The sequence below is a fragment of the Lycorma delicatula genome, chromosome 6 (assembly GCF_047948215.1).
Source record: "Lycorma delicatula isolate Av1 chromosome 6, ASM4794821v1, whole genome shotgun sequence".
Lineage (NCBI taxonomy): Eukaryota > Metazoa > Arthropoda > Insecta > Hemiptera > Fulgoridae > Lycorma > Lycorma delicatula.
Genome location: NC_134460.1, coordinates 81,178,336 through 81,202,450, shown reverse-complemented (window position 1 = coordinate 81,202,450; position 24,115 = coordinate 81,178,336). Strand labels below are relative to the sequence as shown.

General features: G+C 28.0%; 1 protein-coding gene across 1 annotated transcript in view; it reads right to left on the bottom strand.

The window, feature by feature from the left end:
• Window positions 1-13,412: 13,412 nt before the first annotated feature.
• LOC142325967 (uncharacterized) overlaps window positions 13,413-24,115 on the bottom strand; it is a 434,412-nt gene continuing 423,709 nt past the window's right edge. The window contains exon 14 of the mRNA XM_075367950.1: window positions 13,413-23,628. Within this exon, the coding sequence (XP_075224065.1) occupies window position 23,628 (1 nt within the window). The 3' untranslated portion in view covers window positions 13,413-23,627. The remainder of the gene's footprint in view (window positions 23,629-24,115) is intronic.

Sequence of the window (24,115 nt, the reverse complement as noted above, 5' to 3'; positions counted from 1 at the left end):
GTTTTTGTTCAATTTTATTATTGTTATCCGCAGTATATGATCCAATATCATAAATTTTTATGCTATCAAAATCGCTAAAATTGTATGATAATTCATTTGATCCATTTCTTAAATGATGATTCTTATTTAACAAAACATCTTTTACTGTTATATTATGAACTTTTTGTGGAAATGAAATATTATTTAAAATACGTTTGCTACCTCTTATATAAACCACTGAGCTTTGATTATCTCTTGTGAAATTACTATCCATACAATTCTGATATGTATAAGAATTATTAATTTTACTGTTACTATTTTGCAGCATACCTGAAGACAAACTAGACTTAGTTATTTTATTTTTATCGTGAAAACTTAATGAATTATTAACAGCCACATTTTTTCTTAAATTTGATGACTTGACTTGTTGTTTAGTACCGATTGTATTATTAGCAATATCTGAACGATAAGAACGGGCATGTGTATTGAAACCATTAAAAGCTGCTTGGATGTTTGGGAGGATAAAATTTTCTAACTGCTTTGGTATAATTGAATTTTTATAAATATTTACTTGATTAAATGGATTGGAATTATTCTTAGATAGATTCTTCACACCTTCATGGTAATGGTTGGAGTTATAAAGTAAACTACTTAGGTTTATTTTTTTAGCAATATGATTCGTTTTAAAGTTATTGTCATCATAAATGTTATTAAAACAATTAAATAATCCTCCGTTATATGTAATTTGTGACTCTAGGTCTATTGGTATGTCATTTAATGGAGCAGCATTTCCTAAATAAAACGTTTCTGGTAAATATGTTTTATATCTGTTGCCATTAAAGAACTCATCTAGTTTTAAGTTTACTAAATTATTATTAGCAATATATTTTCCATTCTTTTCATTTTCTTTTTGTTCAGAATTTTTTTGTTTTCTAATGTAATCATTATAATAAAAATTATCATAATATTTATTACTACCATCTATAAATTCTTTTATTTTATTTATTTTTTCATCTTTAGCATTAACATATAATAAATATTCAGCTTCATATATCGAGTAATAAATGAATACACTGAAAGAAAACACATACACACACACACACAAATATTTTTAAATAAAATATAAAACTATAATTTTAATATAACAGAATTTCACAAATGTTTTTTAGTTGTTAATAATTTATAACTGATTGTAACTACCTTAAATTTTATTTAATATCAAATGATTCATCAGATGAAAGATGGACTGCTAATTAGCTCTGAAATGTCCTTTGAAAGAAAGAATTCCATTTTTTTAAATAAAGTTGATTGATATTTAATAATATTAGATATATGCTTGATTTCAGTTGTGATTGTTTGATACTTAATAACCAAATTATATTTAATTGTAAGTGTATATAATACACACACACTTGCATGCATGAGCACACACACACACACACACACACACACACTCACTCACTCACTCACACACACACACACCAATGTATCCCAAGAAAGAGGTATACGCTTTTTATTTAGTTTCGCTCACCCATTTCCCCACCAATTCTATTGAAACTTTACAGATATTTTAATGAAGGTTCTAAAAATGTTCTGTGAAAATTTCTACGTAGGATTTATAGAAACTAAATGGCGTATTTCAAATAAAAAACATCAATTTTGGGTAAACCATATTTTTTATTCATTACAAAATAGCTGGTAAAAATCATTAAAACCAGATGATTTACTGTTAAGCTGCTGATCAAATTGAATAAAACAAGTTAATAATTAGTCATAACCTTGCTTCACTTTCCTGTATAAACATTTAATTGTTAAAATGAGATTTACAACTGAAGAAAAACTTAAATGTTGTACATGGGTCATTTCATTTAATTTCATTTATCCACCAATAAAATTTTAAATTTCTAAGTGGAAATGTTTGTTGCAGGAAACTGACAGTGTAGTAAAAAATACAGCTGATCTACTGATGGAGGAAAAGAGGAAATTATGTGTACTTCATTAATTATTTGTAATTCATTAACCTAATTCAGAGAGAAAAGTTTCTTTAGATACTGGTGTACCAATAGCAATTGTCCAAAGAATAGCAAAAAGGAATGAAGTATATTTTTTAAAGGCTACCTGGTTCATAATCTTTTGGAGGTTGACCCAAATAGGAGAGTTGAATTTTGTTTGCATATTATTGAGTACCATGAAGTTGACCCAGACTGGCATGAACATGTGTTGTATTTTCAGATGAATCTACTTTCTATCTTTAAGGTATGTTAAGCAGGTATAATTGTAATTACTGCAATTCCAAAAACCCTTATATTTTTGAGCAGAAGTAGCTTAAATGAAAAGGCATTACTGTCTGGACAGCTGTTACTGTCAAGGTGTATTATCCTACAACAAAATGACTGCAAATATACCTATACCGGTGTGTTAAATCAACACATAATGCCTTATTTTACTGTTCCAGAAATGAGATACGCTATTTTTCAGCAAGATGAAGCTGCACCTCATTTTGCAAATTCAGTTAAACTGCTATTAAATACTCAAGTGAATTTTTGGAATGGCCACCGAGATAGCCAGACCTAACCGTCTGTGACTTTTTCTCATGAAATTATTTAAAGAAACGTGTACTCCCATTGCCTTAACACTAATGAAGAGTTGAAAAGGGTCACTAGAAGAAGAAATTACACAAATTCCAAGATATTTCTTTACGAATGCATACACAGGATTTACGATGTCATGAATGTGTTGCTGTTGATGGATTTCAGTTTAAATAGGATTTCAGTTTCTCATAATTTTAGGAGTTTTTTTCATTTTTAATTCATCTGTTTTTATTCACTTTTACCACCTACTTTGTAATAAATAAAAAATGTGGTTCATCTGAAACTGATGTTTTTATTTGAAAGCCACCATTTTGTTTCTGTAAATTCCAAAAGGTTGAAATATTCATACAACATTTTTAAAATGTTGTATCTTCATAAACCATTTGTTAAAAGGTCTATGAAGTTTCAATAGAATTGGGCAAGTAATAATTTTGGTATAAGAATAGAAGCCCATAAATATACATAAAAGGAAGTGACAGTGCTCACAAAACATAAAACAGAACATGAACACTCGTTCAATCTCAACAGCACCAAAATATTAGACAAAGAACAAAATACATATAAAAGGACCACTTAGAAATTATATGCATCAAAAATACAAATGCTGTCAACAATGGAATGGACATAGATTAAGCAACATATATGTTAATTTAATTTAAAAAATCATATTTATATTGCAAATTTAGTTAAAGAAAATAATGTTTAATGTTTGTAATTTTTGAGAAAAATATGTGCATTGTAAAGGTTTCAATACACACCAAATAGAAATCAGATTATATAAAGAGATAATTATCAAAAGATAAGATAACTCAGGTATGAGTAGGGGGGTCTATTACAACGAGGATGGAGATAAAATATTGTTATCTATGATGGGGAGACCAGTTAATTTCTTAGAATGTAAGAGAATTTTGTATGATGTGTTAACAAATGTTATTGTCACCTGAGGAAGCTTAGAGAATTCTAAGTGAAATGTTATGTTTTTAATTTATAAATTTATATAGTTTATTGGTTAACACAAGAAATTAATAAAGGGAATATTTTTAAGTAAAATATGTCTTTTTATTATATATATATACTGGTGATCCGACATAAAATAGATATGATATGACCAGACTTCTTTTTGTGGGGTTACATAAAAGAAATTGTTTATATCAGCAATCTGCACATCCTGCAGGAATTGAAGACAAACATTACCAATGCCATACAGGAAATAGACAGGGTACAGCTAACTAGAGTAGCTAGGAACACATATTGACAAGTGCTTAGAAGAGGATTGGCATCATTTCAACACCTGCTGTAAATTATTATATAAATGTTTGTCAACAAACTATTATTTATAGAATAAACTAAGTGAAGGGACTCTTTTTGAGCGGAACACCTGTAATTATATGCATATATAATTACATTACAATTGTAGCCTTGGTTTAGCCTACCAAGGCTACATCTTATTTTTTTCATGAACTCTCATACTTGCAAAAAATATTTTCTTGCATGTGTGTGTAGGCTGCCTTGTTATATTCTAAAACATGTATCAAGGTAAATTTAAGTAAGGTTCCAAGTAGTTATTTTTGTGGGAAAAAAATAAGTTTGACTTCAACTCAAATGTATATCAACATTCTATTTTCAACTTCAAATATTATTCAAAGATAGTCAACTGAAATATAAAAATGTGGATACACCACCTTTTACCACTTAACCAGCCATCATCATTAAGGGTGGATATTCCACAAATTGAAATATATAATATCATGTATTACATAATCAATTTTCAAGATGGAAAACCCAGATCAGTGAGTAAATAAAATCCTGATTTTAAAGTGTAAGTATACATGAATAACAAACAGTTAGACATTATTTCTTGTGCCACAATTTCATTTGATGAAAGATTATATAATATATAACACCTAGGGCTTGGCTCATACTACTCTGGGAGGTACCATAGCGTGCTATGATCTTTAATCATAACTATTTAATGATTAAAGATCATAATTGTGATTTAAACTGCAATTTTACTTTTATTTTTTAAATGTAAAAGACCAGCTCAATTGTTGCCATGTGAGAAAAAACATAACCAGTAGATTGCTATAAGGGATATAAATACCAATAAAAATTTCAAAATATGTATATAAAATTAAACCTTCTCTAAATATATAGGGAGTAATGAAGTAAATACATTGATGAACATTCTTCAAACAATGTAAGGTATGCACTACACTGGAAGTTAAGAATGTAAGGACATGTAAATAACTGATGGAAAAAAATGAAAGGTAATAGAAAATAAATAAAAGCTCAAAAAAAATAATTTCAAGAATTTCATGATACTTGTATATTTGTTTTTATCAGCTTGACAAAATATAATTTAAATGTTAAATGTTTTTTTTTTTAATATCAAAAAAATTTTAAAATTTAGTTAAAACTTTCTAAAGTTGCAATTAAAGCAGACATAATAGTCATATATACTGTTTGGTTAGAACTAAACGTTTTCTTAAGCTTTTTAAACCGGGCGCTATTAACAATGTCACCAGTTCTCAGCCCTCTGTAAGGTCAATTTCTATCCAACTTAATTGGATTGTTTATTATTTTTTAATTCAAAGTATTATCAGAATTCCTTCATTATTTTATTCAACTATTATTTAAAATAGATTAAAATTAATTTAATTTATGTAATAAAGAAATTAATTTACTAAACAAAACCTGATAAAACTTAAAAATATCAACGATAGTTCGTTAAAATAACCAAACACGTTTGTTTATATTTACAATTTACAAGTTATATTCACACATTTGCTTGGTTACCGGTAAAATAATATTAATATACTACGAAAATCACTGGGAAAAGAAAATTTTGATTTACTTACCATAGACATGAAGAGAATCTCATTGTAACCGTAAATTTAACATTATTTATGATATTCAGAAAAAAAATGATAAGAAACGATTGTTACGATTACGAGGCACTCATAGCAACGATTATTTGTTATGAAAGATAACGCGTTGTCGATAAGTATAATCGGTCAGGTAAAACAATATAATACAGAAGTATGAACTATAAATTATGTTAAAAAACAGGGCATGAATGATATCTATTGTTACGTATGTAAATTTTGGTTTCGTTTTAAGATTAAAAAAGCCAATTTATAATCTTTACTGGAGATAATTTGCGTTGTTTGGAATCTGTTATCTTAGTGGAATAAAATTTGAACGGGAATTAAAAAAGGAACAATAAAATTAAGCATGAGATTCGAAGTAATATTTTGCTACAAATTAAATAAAGTAAACTAAAACACCATTTTAGATCAATTTATTTCAAATAAATATAATAAAAATGGAAGTCGATTATCCTATAGTACCGTATACAATTAACTGTAACAATTTAACCACGGAAAAAGTTAGTGTAAAATGGAACAATGGAATTAAAGGTCCTAGCGAACTTATAATGAATTATTGAACATTATTTGAACCGTACCATAACCTTTCCTAAAGTAATTAAAGGGTCTTCTAAATAAATTAAGGTCAGTTCGGTTAAGTGATGAAACAATGAATCCTTTTGCAATTTGATTCCATAATTTAAGGACCAGCAGTTCTTAAAATATGCAAATGAATAACTCTTTTAGTTTGATGTTCGTCTGTGTAGTCATACATATTTTTTTCTTAAAGGCCATTTTTGATTACAAACTCTTACGCTTTGTAAATATTAGGAACGTACTGAGTTTTGTAATGGACTATTCATTATTTACGAAAATATCTTAACGACTTCAATGGAAATGGTGGTTTACAAACTGTTTTAGATCACGTACGCGAGGAAGTTTTCACTTGTAATTACTTTCCTGAAGTTAGTCATTTACTCGTTTGAGGTATTGGAAAATCATTAGATTGTAGATGTTATAGGTTTTTATTTTGGACTTTTGTTCGTTCTTGTACATAACGATCGGCGGTATTACAAATTTTGAACAAACCGAACCAGATTTTTTGATTAAGTGTTTTTAAAAATTTCATAAAATTTTCAATCATTGCAGCCATCCTCAATAACTAACTGGTGCTACTGTTTCACAATGGCGTCAGCTGATACTGCTTATAGCGGGTTTTTACTTCCTTCTTCGAAGTAAAGCAAGTATTGTGATCACAAAGAATTTCGGTTTCCAGACTTCAACGGAAATATCCATTTTGACCATCCCTGAATTCATTTTGACTAGTTTCGGCGTGACGACTGTACGTACGTATCTCGCATAACTCAAAAACGATTAGCCGTAGGATGTTAAAATTTTGGATTTAGGAGTGTTGTAACATCTAATTGTGCACCTCCTCTTTTGATTGCAATCGGCTGAAACAAAAGTGTCGAAAAAAGCCCAAAATCCAAACAATCTGGATTTTAGACTTTTTTCTTATCTGCAGTAGCAAGCGCTCATCGAGAGATTTTCAACGATGTATCTATCACATTGGTACTTATTTTTATTAGTTCCAGAGTTATAGCTAAATAAAAGTTTAATTAAATATTTGGAAATTAAAGGAAGGCACATCGGTTTGAATCAGACTTCATCTCATTTGTTTTTAACTTATTTTTTAATTTAAATATATTGATTTATTAATAATTATTAACCTCTCATTGTAAAAAAATGTTACGATGAATAATAATTCTGTAACAACCAAAAAATGAAAAAATATCATAAGTTTTTAATGATATAAAATTTTATGTACTTTTCATTTTAAAAAAATATGTAAATGTAATTTAATAGGTGTACAAGGAAGTCATGTGTTGTCCACATCAGATTTTTAATCACACAGACACGATGAAATCTGTACAATTTGAATTGTATGTTTATTTCTGTTTTGTATGATTATATATTTTATAATATATAGGCAAGTTCAGATGATAACAGAAAATGTTTGGAAGTAATTTTTTCTAAAACATTTAGATTTGGTTTTCGTTAGAAAAATTAAAATTTTTAATTAACATTGCCAATCATCATAGACAAGAAAGCAGCAAAAGTCCCAGATAAAAAACAGAATACAATCTGATGTTATTCCTCCCAATATATGAAATGTCTCAGAAGGCAGCATTCCAAAAGTATGAAGAAAGAATAAGATGGCAGTCAATCATTTTATTATGTTACTCCACAATATATAAAAAACTCAGATTTGTGACTTACTACCTTCTATCTCCTAACAAGTTTTACTGATGCCTAGAGATTTATACTGCGTTGTAAAAATAATGAAATCTTTCAATGAGGCTCCGTGTGTACCTACTCTCCAAACACTAATGAATTTATGTGATTCTCTCACTTTAACTAACTAATTTCACTCAACTAAATTAATTGCAAACACATAAATTATATTTCTGAATCATTTAATCAATTTTATAGCTTTCTACGAAGTTACATAAATATCATTAAAGAGCACAAAAATACATCATTCCACAATCATATCTCAACTAAAGGCTCAAAATTTTACAAAAACAACATACTTAATGAAGAAACACAACATGGATCAAATATACTGACATTAAAGTGTTTCATACATTTTTAAAACATTAATGACAGTATAACCGGTAACTCGGACACTGGGAGGTCAAGTGTCATGTAAAAGCATGAAAGCAAATTGTTTATAATCTTTTTTTTTATCATAGTTCATTTATTATTTTATTCATCAAATATTTTAAATTAACATTCATTTAGTTCATTAAAATTGAATGATTGTTCATTAAAATAACTAAAAACATGCCCATTGCCCCCAAACATGTTTCTAAAAATATAATTATAAGTTCTGCTTACCAATAATTGTACGTAATTAATTATGTTGAAGCACTTTTAGAAATATCTTCCATCTTCAGGAACAAATGATGATCGAGTATATTTTATAAATATTCACTTCACATATTAAAAATTGAGTAAAATAAATAAAACTTTTAATGAATAAAACAATGTTTGTCATTGTAATAAAATTTAAGTCAACGTTTATATATTGACTTCTCTTCTCAATTGTTTAACAATTGAGATTCTTCTATAGACAAAATGTATAAATGTTACTTTTTTTATTACCATGATGATCATTGTTATTTAAATTTTAATTTATTTTACTCTATCTCAACTTTTAATATGTTAAGTTAATATTTATAAAATACACTCAATCACCATATGTTCCTGAAGATGGAAGACAATATCTCCAAAAGCACTTGAACATAATTAATTAATCACAATTGCTGGTAAGCGGAAACTTATATTTTTATAAATTATATACACCAACAGGCCATGTTAAGTAAAATTAAACATGTTTCTTTATATTTACAATTTATAAATTCATTAATATATTCTCATATTATCAGTTATTTTGTGAGATAATCTATAGTGCAAATGATGTTTTTTTCAAACACAGTTAATTTACAATTTAGGAAGCTTGTATTACACTTTTTGCCCAAATTGTATCACATATGTTATAGTTATTTGTTTTTCATTAAAAATTTTCCTAAATTTTGAACTATTAAACTCAAATGAAGTTTCTATATGTAAATTTTAAAGATAGAAATAGCTACACAATGTTTGGTTTACACTACTCTTCTGGTAAGAAAAGCACAATAATAAATTTTATATCTAAAAATATTATAGACAGGAAAATATATTTGTACTTTAAACACTGAGCAACCTTTACGTGATGATTTTTCAATGATTATGAATATGAATTGTGTCAAATTAGACAGGAAGACCTGCCTCATTCTTAAAAACTGGACCCTACTGCGACCAGTCTGAATATATTGGTTCAAAACAAATAACTTGAATATTAATCCTACCAAACAAAGCTGAGGATACTAACAAAAGCTAATTGGGCGTTTTAATTGATACTTTACTGATATTAACAGAAAAGTAAAGTCATGAGGATAATCATTGCATTAGTATAACCCTTAAACTTGAGTTGCACTATGCCTTGTAGAAATAGTAAAAAAATAGGGAGGAAGGCAATTTTTATTGACATATAACGTTAATTCTGACACAAATATCAACAAATGTAATTTAAATGTCACACTGAATTAGTCAGTGTACTTATATAATTAAGGTGAAATGGGAAAACATCACTGTATTTATATACCTTCACATGGAAATTTCAAACTGTTTCTAGATAATGAGACCTAATGCTGACTGATTTAATATGGATAAAGTGGTCATTTTTATAGTAATTTTGGGGTAAATGTAATATGAATGTTTTGATAGTCTTATAAAGGGCAGTAAATTAAAATGTTATAATGAGTAACCTGAAATGGCTGACTTTAAAAGTAAATTAGATAGCCAATGCTCTAATAAAACTCTTCAGCTACAGATACCATAACTGCTAATATGCATAGCTGTACTTATGACTGGTGTGTCATAAAAGCAGTATTTTCTGATCACTACGTACTTTAATTTAAGTTAAAGAGACATACATAAAAAAAATTCTAAAAGGTTACCACAAAAGGGACAATGTTTACCTCCTGTTGGATCTGGATATATTCTAGGCCTCTCTACCTTCTCCTATGCCCCCACCTGCCGCTTGTTACATCCTCTTGCTTCTACATAACTTAACCCCATCTCAAACTTTCACTCAGATAACTTTTCCTCCATTTTTGCAATTGTCTTGAAATCTCATTTGTTTTTTAAAGGGTTGAAAAGTTTGAGCAATTAAACCACAAATACAAATTTTCTTAAAAACATTAATGGTAAAGTTAACATCAAGAAGTTTTACTAAAACAGCTATTACTGTAATACGAGGTCTGTAAATAAAGTAATGAAACTGGTTCAGAAAAATTTTTTATTTACAATCCAATTATACATGGACTCACCTTCGAAATAGTTCCCAGAAATTAGCCACGCAACACTTCAAACAGTTTTCCTGCTATTCACAGTAGTGTTGGAACTCAGAAACCGCAATATCCTTCAGATTGTCGGTTACATTTTTTTTTCTACTGTTCCAAAATGGTGTTCTTTAAGGTGTTTTTTTAAAGTCAGGAATAGGAAAAAGTTGCAGGAGCTCAAGTCAGGTGAATAAGATGGTTGAGTAACTACAGGAATGTTTTTCTTTGCCAAAAACTCATTAATTGAGATTGCAGTATGACAAGGTGCATTGTCATGATGCAGCATCCACAGGTCTTTGATGGCTGTGTCATGCGAGCAACTCTTTTCTGCAGTCTTTCAAGAATTTCTCGGTAAACATATTGATTTACAGTCTATCCTGTAGGCAAAGACTCCTTATGGAAAATGCCATTACTATCGAAGAAACAAATTAGCATGGTTTTAATTTTTGATTAGCTTGCTCATTTTTACTTTTTTAGGACGTGATAAGTTTGAAGTGTGTCACCTTTGCTCTGACATTTTGTTTCTGGGTCATATTCAAATATCCAAGATTCATCACCAGTAGTAACATTTTTGTAGAAAATCAGGATCAGTTTCAATTCGCCCTAAAAGATTGCGGCACACTTCCATCCTGTTGTTTTTCTGTTCAACAGCGAGGTTTTTTGGGAAGAATTTTGCACAAATTTTTTCATGTACAATTTGTTTGTCAAAATCTGATGGACTGCGGTACGGTTCAAATTCATGTCTGCAATCATTCTGACAGTTAATCACTGATTGTACCGAATCATGTCAATGATATGCTCAACATTGTTGTCACTTTTTGATGTTAACGGTCTTCCAGAGCGTGGATTGTCTGCAATTGAAAATGCCATCTGAAAATGCTTTAAACCACCAAAAAACTTTGGCTTGTTACAGAGCGTCATCTCCATATGCCCTTTTCAATTTTGAAAAAGTTTCAGTAGCACTCTCACAAAGTATAACACAAAACTTGATTGCACAACATTGCTCATAATTAGTATCACTCATTTTTGTAGCACACAATAAAAACTTGTTTCATGAAAAGTTTGTTTACATCTCACATGGCAACAATAAACTACAAATATTAATACCTAAAATAAATCAGCTGTTCTTATAACCATATGTTTACTAGTAACTTTACAGTGTTGCCACTTTGGCTGCCAAAAAAAGCTAGTCTCATTACTTTATTTACAGACCTCATATATATCTCAAGTAAAAATTGAGAATTCTGAATGAATTTGGGCTAAGAACTTTAAAGTCAAAATTCCCATAATATCATGCTGTTTAAGCAGCCAACAAAAATGAAAAACTGGTGTTGTATTCTATAAAAATGAAAGAGAGATGTCTAAAAAAGGATTATTATTTTCAAACAGCAAATATTATTTATTTATTTATTTATTCAGTAACAACAGATTTACATCCTTTTGCAGTAACTAAATGAATGATAAATGAATTTTGTAGCGTGTGAAAAATACCATGCCTGACCAGGACCTCCAGATGAAAGGTAGAGATGCTACCACTCTGCCATGGTATACCAACAGAATTTAGTGGTAGGAAAATCACTTTCTTTTTCCTGTTTAGCCTCCGGTAACTACCGTTTAGATAATACTTCAGAGGATGAATGAGGATGATATGTATGAGTGTGAATGAAGTGTAGTCTTGTACATTCTCAGTTCGACCATACCTGAGATGTGTGGTTAATTGAAATCCAACCACCAAAGAACACCAGTATCCACAATCTAGTATTCAAGTCCATGTAAATATAACTGGCTTTGCTAGGACTTGAACGCTGGAATTCTTGACTTCCAAATCAGCTGATTTGGGAAGACGCGTTCACCACTAGACCAACCCGGTAGTAAAATCACTACAGCTGGAAAATAACACTGTCAACAAAGATTTTGGCAGATTCTAATGTTTTTTTTGTGCTGCATCTGAATAGCAGTGCAAAATTATATTCAGCTTAATAAATAGCAAATAAACATTTAAATATCCTACCCTACTAATGGGCAGTTTTGTGTTGTGTGTCTGTTTGCGTGTGTCCATCCCCCTTAGCTTAACACTGGATTGTACTGATCACTAGTGGAAAATCCCGATTCATTAGTACATGTCTCATGGTGGTCAGATGTATATTTTTTATATTATTGCATATCGATATATATGCAAAATATATATTAATATTTTGTTTTTTTATTTATATGATTTTTCTTCATAAAATAATGAACTATAACCAAAAAATAGTTACCAGAATGTACTGATCACTAGCAGAAAATCCCAATTCGTTAGTATTTATTTCTAGAGCTAAATTTCAATTTAATTTTCATTATATCAATTTTTATCATTCAAAAAAAAATATTTTTACACAATGTAATCAATTTTGGACACCTAATAATCTGATACCAACATGCTGCTTGCCAGGGCAACCCAACAGAGGGCCTGCCTATGACATGCCTCTGCAGTTAGTATACTCATGTATATATATATATATATATATAATGTTTAAAGCAATGTATGCATAAACTCTATTAAAACAATTATGTTTAAATCCTATCTATTTAATCAGTGAATAATCATGATAAATCTACTGGCTTATACCTACAAAATGTTTAATTTTATATCTTAGAAAATAAAGTAAAGAAACTACTAGTTATGAATAGCTCAATATACAGACCTGGGCAACATTATTAATTACATTGAACTGTCCTGGTGGGCTGTCATTTTTTAATATCCACTTCTTTTCTTTTTACTACGTTTGAGTTCAAGGTCAGCAAAAGTGCATGCTTTTGTTGCAATTTTTTAATTCATTCACAATATTTCTAGTATTCTTAACAAGTCAGCTCACAGAGCACTAGAGATATTCTGCTTTCATAAAACATAAAACAATTATAGTTTACAATGCTAATATTCACATGACTAAAATTAGGCATACTTATTTTTCTGAATAATTAAGTCATAAATTTGAAGTTATTTCTATTTCATTCAAACAAGGTAGAAAATAATAACTGAGAAACAATTCTCGTAAATAATATATTTACAAATAATAAGTCACACATGATCCATTTTTACAATAATCTTACTTATATTTACAGCTAATGAAAACTTACATAACAGTATAATAATAATTATTTTATAGAAGCATGAAGAGCATTCATTTTTTTAAATCTTTTTAATAACTTTTAAAATATTAAAAGAGCATAAAATATACAAGTATAACTTAAAATAAAAATAATGACAATAATGTTAATCATCTATTTGGCCCAAAGCAACTGGAAAAGAAGTTATATTTAATTATATCACTAATATTTTGCTATAAAACTAACAGATGTTAAATTAATTAAACCCCCAAAAAATCACTTTTCCTTCTGATCTGCAATTGATTTCACGAAATATGATATTAAGTAAAAGAAATAAACGTACACTGTGTCAATAACTGGCTGGTCCCAAATTATTAAATTAATAAAAATGTTAGGACAAAAAATAAAATGTACGGCAGTGGCTTGCAATCATACAATTTGCTATTTACACACACATACAGAAGTATTTAACAATACAAAACCGTTGAATGAATAATTAAAAATTAAATATAACATTTTAAAAATTTAGACATAATCAGATCCCATATACACAATTTTTATACAATATCATAGAAAATCAAAGAACTCTCTTAAATGTTTAAACTGCTTTTTATTAATCACTGGTTTACGATTAAAAGTGTTTTAATTAAATTAGTACACAAATTAAAATTTTACTTATAATAACACCCTCATTCTATACCACATAAAATATCTAAGTCACAGAGCTGCTGCATAAATCAGTTTATTACAGTGTTGAAAGAGATTGTCTTGAGAGTGCCAATTTAAATATGAAAACAATGCCTGTTTTGCTCCACCTTATAATCCACTGGTTCTGTTCTTCTTCACAATTATATAATTTCTTCTTAATTTCTCAAATGTCAAACATACAAAAGGTTTTATTAATGATACTGTTAACAAAACACCCACTTTGTTTTTGTCCAAATCTCACTTATTTGTTCTGTATATTATATTAACTTTAATAGAAGTTTTGGTATACCGCTTTAGTAGAATAGTGAGCTAAAAAACAATGTTCTGCACCCAATTTTTAACTTTAAACAATGTAATTGATTAGATTATACAAACTTTTATTTCCATGTTAATGCAAGAAACAAAATCTTCTGTAAAGTTGATTGGATTATATAAATAATTTGTAATGATTGTTTATTAATTAAATAGAGAATAACATTTTTATCATAAACAGAAGTGAAAAATAATTGAACACAATTATATAAAAATTTATACTTTTGAATTTAAGACATTTAACACATCGATTAAATAAAAAGATGCTATCATTCAGCTCTCTCATATTTATACTCTAATATTACTAATAACCCTTTTATAATATTTAAAATAAAAGGTCAGGGTTAGAGATTTCTTATCCAATGCTAAAAAATTATAAAATACATACGTTTATCAGAATACATACACAATGTGCCAAATTAGTAATGAGACTGATTTTTTCCAGGAACACTTTCAAGAAATGTGCCAAATGTGGTAACCATTTCACCTGCTAGATTGTGCTGAACACGCAGACACTTCGATGGTGTCGATGACTGACTTAGTCATCGACAGTGCATGCACAACAGCCATGAATGCAATGTTGTGCAAGTAGCAGCTGTCGTCGCATTATGGATCAAAGAGCTATGATAAAATTTTACTGTACATTTAGGAAAAACGGCAACATAAGTTTACAAAGACACACAACATGTTCATGGAGATAATTGTCTTGGTCATGCACAAGTGTTCCACTGGTTTTTAGAATTTAAGAATGGAAAAGAATCTGTAGAAATTGAACCATGCGTCGGACGTCCTGTGTTTGCTTAGGCAGATGAAAATGTGGAAAAAGCCAAGGAAATTGTTGCCAGTGATAAACGAATTACCACCAGAATGCTTACAGTGGAACTTAGTGTCAGTAAGGAAATGGCCAGGTCCATTTTTGAGAAAGATTTGCACAAGAGAAAGATTTGTTCCCAGTTTGTGCCACATTGATTGACAGAAGAGCAGAGAGAGCATCCAGCTGCACATTGCGCAAGTTTCATTGCCGCAGTTGATGAGGATTCTTATCTGTTGAAACGAATTGTAACTGGGGATAAATGTTGGTGTTTAAGTTTGACCCAGAGATAAAATGGAATGGCATATAACGTCGTCACTGAGACAGAAGAAACTCACTCAGGTTGCAGAAATCACACACCAAGACAATGGTGATTGTTTTTTTTTTATGCTTCTGGAGTGATCCATCGTGAATTTCTCCCTGAGGGCACAACAGTGACCAGAGAGTACTACTTAGGAGTCATGCAACGTTTCTTTGCTCGCATACGTCATGTCAGGATGTATCTGTTCCAAAGCAAGAGTTGGGTTCTTCTGCATGACAATGCACGGGCTCACTGTGCACTACTCGTGACAGTTTTTAGCATCAAAACAGATCTGTGTGCTCGAACAACCACCCTAGTCACCTTATTTGGCACCTGCAGACTTTTTTCTATTTCTAAAAGTTAAATGTGCTTTAAAAGGAGAATGTTTCAGTGACATTGAGGACATCCAACATGCTGTGACCAACAGACTGAAGGAGGTACACAATCAGGATTTCCAGCGTTCTTTCAACAGCTTGTATGATTGATGAAACATTGTGTGGAGATGCAAAGGGATTATTTTGTATCCACGTAACTGCAAAATTAAAATAAAGTTCTTAGATTCAATGTAATGCTAGTTGTCTCATTACTTATTTGACACATTGAGTATATATAATTAGTGACGATAGCTGGCAGTTCTATGAAAAGAAAATAAGACCAAATTGAAAAGGATATCAGAAAAAGAAGAAATTCCTGAAAGAATAAAAATAGAAAGGTTCACAAACTCGGGACTATTCACTGACCCATATGATAAACACATGAAGTTAGAAGATATAAAAGAAGAAAGGAAATAATGACCAGGAGACATTTAAAGAATCTTTTTAAAAATAGTTAGCTTCAAAATGATAAACAATATAAAAACACAAAGTTTTTGAAACTTTAAAACTCATACTATACAGAACAAATCACAATAATAGTCCAATAAAAGCAATTTAATGCTGATTACATTCTAATATCTAATTTGAAAATATGTAAAATCTGACAAGGCAATAAGTTTATCCTGGCAAAGAAGCAGCACTACTTTATGTAAGTTGTGCTACAGTAAAATGATCCATTTTACTTCTACTGGATGTAATTGATACATCTCAATCATTTCACACCACAGTCTGCATTTTACCAAACTCATTTACAATTACATTACTTTTATTTAGTAATCTCAATTGTTAAATTAATTCTGATGAAATCGTTAAACATAAATAAAACATTCATTTCATAATAAAATTACATCATATGTAATAAAAGATTTTACAACAAAGGCAATGAAGTTCCTATAATAAAAAAAATAATAAATTAAATTATATGTAATGTAATTAACACATTCTCCTTTAGAAAATAAATATTACTTAAAAAATAATTAAATTAGAAATTACTGAATTATAAGGAAAGATAACACATATTAAAAATTCTACAGCAGTAATATTTAAATTAGCGATAGCAGATTTATATGAAAAGTTTCATTCTCCGAACGGCTCATCTTGTAAGTCAGATTTGCTGTTTAGTGCTCGTAAATAGTAACAAACAACCAATGCAAGCAATTATACAACAGAAGCTGATTTTCTCATGAAAATAAATATATCAAATAAAAAATACGACTGATAATACCTCAATAAACTTTTAATGTTTAAAATAAAACTTTTATTGAACAAAAAAAAACCAATAAAAGAAAATAAGATCACTTGTAAATTATATCAGTTTAACAATTTTTGTAATATTTTCTAATTAATAATTATAATATTTTCATATAAAGTCTAAACCAGGCTTAAATATAATATTATCTTAATAAAGGTTATAGTAAAAAACCACACCAAATGCAATTAACAAAAACTTTTTTTTAATAAACATTCAATTAAATTTTTAACTTGTTAAAAAATAATAATAAAAAATAAAAACCAATAATATTGTTACTTAAGACAATTATTGTATACATTTTACATACTCAAAGCCATTTTTTAATTTAAAAAAACTTGCTTTTTATACGTTAAAACACTAGGAAAAAATTTTTTACAGATTGTTTTCTGTTTTTTTTTGTTTTTTTTTTTTTTTACTAACAAGATCATCAAATTTATAAGAAACATTAAACGTAAAGAAATTAAACATAAGTTATGGATTCCTAAATAAAAATAGCAAAAGCCATTGTTTAAACTAACTCAGGAGTCCATATAATAAAATTTAATTAAGCATAATAAAATTTAAATATTTTTTTTTGGAATGTATATATACAAAAGGTTTGAATATTATATAATACAATCTTGTTTACAAAATTTGATATTTAATAACAAATAATATTTTATAATTCACACATTCACACATTGCATGCAAGAATTCGGGATTCTTTTACTTGCAAAAAAAATGTATATAATTCGCGAAGACTTAAAAATCTGTACGTGCAATAACAAAAGATTGATTCTAATAAAGCAAAAATAACCTTTGTGAAATTTTTACTTGAATACAGCAGCACTTTTAGAAGGTATTGAATATTTTTTATAATAGAAGGATATACCACAAGTGGAACATTAAAATAGAAAAAAATTTTGATTTTGACAGTAGAAAAATGCAATATATCATTGACTAAAACACACTGAAACCTTTAAAATGAATTATTTTTTTTTATAAGTTTTACAAAACAAAACCGTTCTATATATATTAATTATTTTCTCCAGCAATCCAGTAATATGCAATGTTGCCTTAAATTACAGGTCAGCAATTCAGGAGTGCTGGTTTACAGGGTGTTGATAAAAGAAAAAAAATTATACTTGTATAATATATATAAATTATATTTACAGATATATATATATATATATACACACAAATCAATTGACAACACTTTTGACATTCTCCTGACAATAATAAATGAAATTTTTTATATTTGTGTAATAAAAAATATATATATATATTAAATAAGATTTTTAATAAATTGGAAGTCAGAATCTTACTTAGACTGCCAATTTTACCAAAATATGGTTCAACTTAAGATCAGACATCTACATAAAAATTACTCACTATCATGAAGTAATTAGGGTAATCACCTGAGTACTAGTTATCATATTTAACATTTTCAATAAAAAATTCTATACAAAAAATTGTTTGCATGAAAAATGAATATTTACATATATTTCAATATATTTTGTTACAAAACAATAAACAGCATTTTGTATAATTCAATTAAGCAAAAAATGTAATAAAATTTCACAGTAATATATATCTGTATTACAACAATAAAACATATTTAACTTAACATGCTGATAAATAAAACAGTAAAGTTGTAAAGTTTTACACTACAAAAGTAACTTTTTAGTAATAATTATAGTGAGCAGTTCTGAAACAAAATTATCTCTAATTACATTTCATAGTTTACCACAAAATAATCACCCTAAGTGTACAGATAATCACAATTTAAACCATAGAAGCAGCTCGCATTTTATCAATCAGAAAATTCTGGTTTGTAGTAAAATCATTATTTTTTCCTGCAATTCAATAAGATAAAAAACTGTTTAACACTATCAATCAGGCTTCTTACTTAGAAAAACTCCATAGTGAAAGTTACATAATATCACAGTTTAATTTCAGAAACAACAGTTCTTTTTTTAAGTGGGTTTGACTGCTATGATCGTTACCTAGTAATAAATGCCAATACTATATACTGAAATTGAACCCAACATTGTTTACTGACTTTAATGATATATGGAAACTGGTTTATTAACATATCTCTGGCCATATACAGTTTACCCTACTTCATACCTTTAATTTCTAGCATAATTACCTGAAATATTACAGAACCATCAAATTGTAAAGAATGCAGTTTGCCATCAAACTCAGACCAATGTTGCTAAATAGTAGTAGTAGTAGTAATAGAAACCAATGTTGTTTCATTTTTTTTTTGTATGGTGTTTAATATAAAAGTAACAGCAGTAATTTCATAATAGTTCTGAAGAATTTAGAAGGGTATAATGTAATTACTGTTTTTACAATATTAAAAAAGCATAGATGTGAACTACAAAATATTTATACTCTTCACTGAAGAAAAAATATAAAAATGTGTTAAGAAGAAATTATTTTATAATTTATCTTTATTATGTAAAAACCTCTGAATGCAGGTCTAGCTGAATGGTACATCATGTAGTAGGATGCTTTCTCAGATTTCACAATTTCATGGATGAAAGTGTCTTTATGAGTTTGAACTTCTTCTACTGGGAATGAATAAGGTTTTATTTTAGAAAGACTGAACTTTTTTCTTGACTGACTATTTAATTTATGGAGGAAAAGCAATTTTTGTAGCAACATATAGTTAGTTAGTCAGTTTAAAATTGTAGATCAATAATGAACTGTTCTTCCCACCAAAGGTAAAAGTGTCCCAATTTGCCAAAGGACTGTGGACAGAATAGATACCACAAGGAGACTTGAACTATTGGGTGAACACTGGGTGAGACTGTTTATTATGATGTACTCTTTCCCAGGGTAAATTGTTTTTTCTCTCACCACTTTTCCTTTAACTTTTCTTCATTTTTTGGATTTTTTTTGTGGACCTATCTGGTCATCATCAGTGGACTGATCCAAGGACTCTGAAATGGCCATTATTTTTAGCACAATAAGGCTAATGGCTTGAGTGCTTCCTAAATTCTCTTAAAATACAAGCAAAATACAATATAAAACACCTGAGATTTTAATTGAATGAAATGGGAGGAAAAGAAACAAGAATTTGTAAAAAGGTAAATTTAATGTTTAAATTAAAAATGTATTTTACTTTCTGAATAATCTGAAGTGTAATTTGTATTATTTTTGTTAAATTTTAATTACAGTATCATTACAACAAACTCTCAATTAATTTGTTAGTCATTTAAATTATTTTAGCTGCCAGTTCCAGGGCTAAATCTTACATATCTATAAATATAAAATAAACTGTAATTATTTTTAATTCTAGACATACATTACATTTTACTCATTACAAACAATTAATGAATAAAAATAATGAATCAACAATAACTTATGAATGAACATATCAGCAGTGGATTTAATAAAAAATTTAACAATGTTCTTAAGATATATCACTAAATAATAATTTCACAATAAAGATCTCCGGACATAAAAAAATGAGAAAATAAAACGCTTGTTTAGGCTATAATAGTTATTTAGGTCATAATTTAAATCTAAATTTACACATTTCATCTTTAGCAAGTTATAATCTGATTTCCCTTGATGAAACCAGTATCAATTTCTTGTTTTCAGTCACTCAATACAGAAATAAAAAATGTTTTGTTCCACACCAACAAGTTCCATAATTTAAAAAATTTTCAGTAATTATTTTTATAATATTACAAAATAATAAAAAGTAAGAAATAAGAAAAACTGTTGTACATGTAGAATGAGCAATAAGCTAACAGACTCCCATCTTGCTTTTAGCTTCACTAAACCATGATGACTGGAGTTTACTTTTTAATATACTGATTTTAATACAATTTTATTATTACTTCTTTTATATTTGTAGTGTAATGTGGAACCAAATCTATCAGAGCTTTGACCCAATTAGCAAATCCTGAACTGCCTGTTCATTAAGTCCACCACTCATATGAATAAAAAACAATTACCAACTCTACAGTAAATCCATTTAAACTTATCAGTGACTTGAACAGAATCCATTTTTACATAAAGAAAAAAGTAAAAAAAATTTCCTAAAAAAAAATTAAAATTTACCAGGCCTATTCAGAAAGTAAGTACTGTTTACACACTGACCATCAAATTGCTGTGATTATTACTTCAGGTACACTCCTTTTTTCTTGTTTATTAGATATCTACAGATCTCAATGAGGGCAAAGTAGTAATTAATTACAATTTGTTTTGAGTTTTTAAAATGTATTGAATTTGACACCAATAGTGAAGTACAAACTGCTACCTGGTTTTTGAACAGCATGAAATACGACAGCTGCTGATATTTTATCGGCAAGTCTGTTGTGAAGTTGTCTGTGAAAATATACTTAGTGATGGAATGGTATAAAAATGTTTTACAACAGTTTAATTGTTATCATTGACACAGAAGCCCAACAAGTATGTCTAAAGACATAATTGTTTATACTTTGTTAAACTGCCTAACCCAGTTTTCCATCATTCCATCACTTAGACTTGGCATTTAAAAACCAGGTTAAAGACCATACTTATAATCAGCAAGACCTTCAATTATCTGAATTATTTTAAAAGCTTCAAAACAAATGGTAAACACATAGTGTGTGCCTGTAATGGTATCTGCAGAAAGCAAATAAACAAGGAATAACAACATGCATAGTGCATGGAAACTGTAGATACCTTCTGAACTTGACTCATAATAATATAACATTAATAAAAAAAATAATAATTTCAAATAATATAATTATAAATAAATAATTTCCAATTATTTTTGTAATTAAAAACAATTTAAAATAAATGCTCCTTAACAAATACAGTAAAAAATGAACAATATTTAAGAACAATAAATGTAATTATTCTATATGTATATACACACTACTTATTATGAAAATAGCAAATAATTCACTACATCATATAAAATATTACTTTTTAATTGTTATTTATCAAAAGTGTCACATTTTCTAAATCCTACCATTTCCTCCTCTTATAATTAATTTTACCATGTCATTCACTAAGTTGTAAGAAAATCCTTAAAATCATATTTTAAAACAGCTGAATATATATTTAAATGAGTTTTTTAAAAATAAAATATACTTGAATGAAGAGGAAATAAATTTCTTTACAATCTAGTAATGTCTAGATTTATATTAAGTACTATTATTATTAAGACTAGTAAATAAACATCTGTTTTATAAATTTGGTGAAGTTAAATCATTTAATCAGTACAACACCATAAATGTATTATTAGTGATCACATTTGTTTATAGTTTCAGCATTTCATTATTTTATAATCACAGGAAAATTCTATTAAAAAAAAAATGAATTATCCAGTTTTACATAAACTGATTATTTTTAACAAATAATTATTTTGTCACTGCTTGTAAATTTTATGTATGTATGAAGTGATAATAATAAGATTAACCTAATAATAATTCAAAGTTCAAATGATAGCAGTGCTGAGCAGAATGATCTTATTTTATTAATAATCAATAAAGATTTTAAAACACTCTCTTTACTTATTCAGTGATGCAAAAGTGAATGCCAAATGATCAGAAAATCAGATTACAATTTTTGCACACTTTTTTCAAAGTTAAACATTATGAAAATAATAATTCATTGAAAAAAATAATTATTTAGAATCTTTTAAAGAGTATATTTGAACTAATGTTTCACAACTATTCATCAAAATGTTACTGAAAATAATTTGTTGGATTTAGCCCAATCAAATCAGTCAATCTTAATTTCTTCATATTAATTTTGTTTTTTATTAATAAGTCTACCACATGACAAATTTTACAGCAACCACAATAAAATAAATAGAAACAATAATTACTGACATATCATATGTCTTTTGATATGTTTATCTTGTGTGAACCTTTCTGCAGAAAGAAAATGAATTTTACCAACTTGTTATTAGTGTATTCTAAGCACGGGTACAAAAAAATTAAGAAAAAATCCTGAGTTGTTGAAGATTATATTAATTTTTACTTTCTTAAAATCAATTAATTTAAATAAAAAGTGGGTACTAAAATCATAATATTTTACAACCACATTTTCTTTTCCTATTGTAGACATACAAACTTTTTCAGTTGATTGATTCTATTCTATAGTTTTTTCCAAAGATGTTGCAAGTATATTTTATTACAATTTTGGATATAGTTATTTTATTTTTTTCCATCAACATACAACACTATTGAAGAAGAACTCACCATTCAGTGGGTTCCCTGGGGTTTATTTCATGACAGCACCATTGATAATACATATTAACTGGAATTGGAAAAAAGGATAGCAGTAAAAACATTACACTTAAGAAAAGCCAACAACTCACAATATCATACAAAAGCCAAAATGTTTTTTATGTGTTATTTAATAATTAGTACAGCAGCACCTCCATAATCCATAGTTTAGCAGCCTGAAAATATTAAAATAAAAAATTCCAGGAGTAAATAATAAAAAAAATTAAACGAATTAAGTTACAATGTTCACTCAACTCTCTCTCTCTCTAATAATTATTTGCTTTGTGATTAATTGATGCAATTTTTTAGATTATTTTGAATGGTAAAGAAACAACATCTGATAATGATGAATGCTACTGATTTAGGTTAGTAAGTGTAAAAATATGCTATTGAAATATATAAGTAAAACACTCTTTTGCGTGTTCAAAAATTTACAATGAATTTTTATCTACGAAATTACATTATTATCTAGTTAAATTCCATTATCCTCCCTCCACTGACTTTTTGTTAATTGTAGTTAGTATTTTTTATTTTTTGTGTCAATGTCAAGTTTCAAATCTTCACCAACTTATTACACTAAATTTATACACATTTGCCAAAATATAAATTTTTCCACATAATAATCACATTGCAAATAATCACTTCTTATAATTAAATTTTATG